The 956-nt window shown below is 44.1% G+C and overlaps 1 protein-coding gene across 1 annotated transcript; it reads right to left on the bottom strand.

Moving 5' to 3' along the window:
• Positions 1 to 15: 15 nt before the first annotated feature.
• LOC104774168 (F-box protein At5g25290-like) lies at positions 16 to 952 on the bottom strand (the record flags this gene model as incomplete). The annotated part of the gene is made up of 1 exon (XM_010498833.2): positions 16 to 952. A coding segment is annotated over one exon (717 nt), but the record flags the coding sequence as incomplete, so codon positions are not given.
• Between the last annotated feature and the right edge of the window lie 4 nt (positions 953 to 956).

Genomic DNA, 956 nt, shown 5'->3' with positions numbered 1-956 from the left:
TCGTGCAAAACGAAAACAATCTCTTGATGCAGATGTTGACCTGAAGTGATGGTTGTGAAATTTGGAACATAAAGTCAAAGAGATTTAAACACCACCGCAATATGTCATAGATTATACATCAAAAGCAAAAGATGATAACAAAGTAGAGTCTGGAAATGTGTGTCAACAACACCAGAGTTTGCAGCAGAAAGAAAGAGAGCAAGGCCGAGGGAGGAAACCATGAGGAACGTAAGAATCAAGAGGGAAGAAACCACTGAGCATCCTTGATGTTTGAGGCATCGAGACAGGGGTAGCGTTTGACGGTCTTTGTGGTAAGACTGAACACACAGATGTCGAGGGATGAAGTTCGGCGGTGACGGATACGATCATCGCGTGTGAAATAGATGGAGTTAGGCTCAATACCAAGGGTATGATCAGCAGGCACGGTGATACCAAAATCCAAAAAGAGGGCCTCATCACCAAGAGAATGTACCTCGACAAGCATGGTGTCATAGGTAGTCGCGTAAAGATGTTTAGGATCCCTCTTGTACAGGTGGAACACCCTATCCTTTGAGGTTAACAGGTAAGTATAGACAAGCAAAACCTGACCAGAGCTTGTAACAACAGCAATGCTTTGGTTAGATGAGATGATCTTATATTTGTTGATTCTTTCCGTTTCATCCCTACTAAGAGGTGGCTCCCACATTGGAAACGTATGCTTCTCGGACACATCAATGAAACCATCGTGCCGTCGAGACAAATCCAAGCGTCGAATGAAATCACGGGTGGCAAAGACGTAAAGATCGTAACCTTTAAGGAGCATATCTTTTACGCCTCGTAAATCCCTGTGAACACCGTCCCGTGTTGAAATCTCGCGGTAATGATAATCCCCTTTCTTGCAAAACGCTATGTAATTGCTCATTTCGAATCGCCACAAGACAACGAAGTCTCCTCCTTTCTTGTCCTCGACCCACAAA

Source organism: Camelina sativa, unplaced genomic scaffold (genome assembly GCF_000633955.1).
Source record: "Camelina sativa cultivar DH55 unplaced genomic scaffold, Cs unpScaffold01734, whole genome shotgun sequence".
Lineage (NCBI taxonomy): Eukaryota > Viridiplantae > Streptophyta > Magnoliopsida > Brassicales > Brassicaceae > Camelina > Camelina sativa.
The sequence above is the reverse complement of the archived record's forward strand: the minus strand, read 5'-3'. Positions and strand labels throughout refer to the sequence as shown.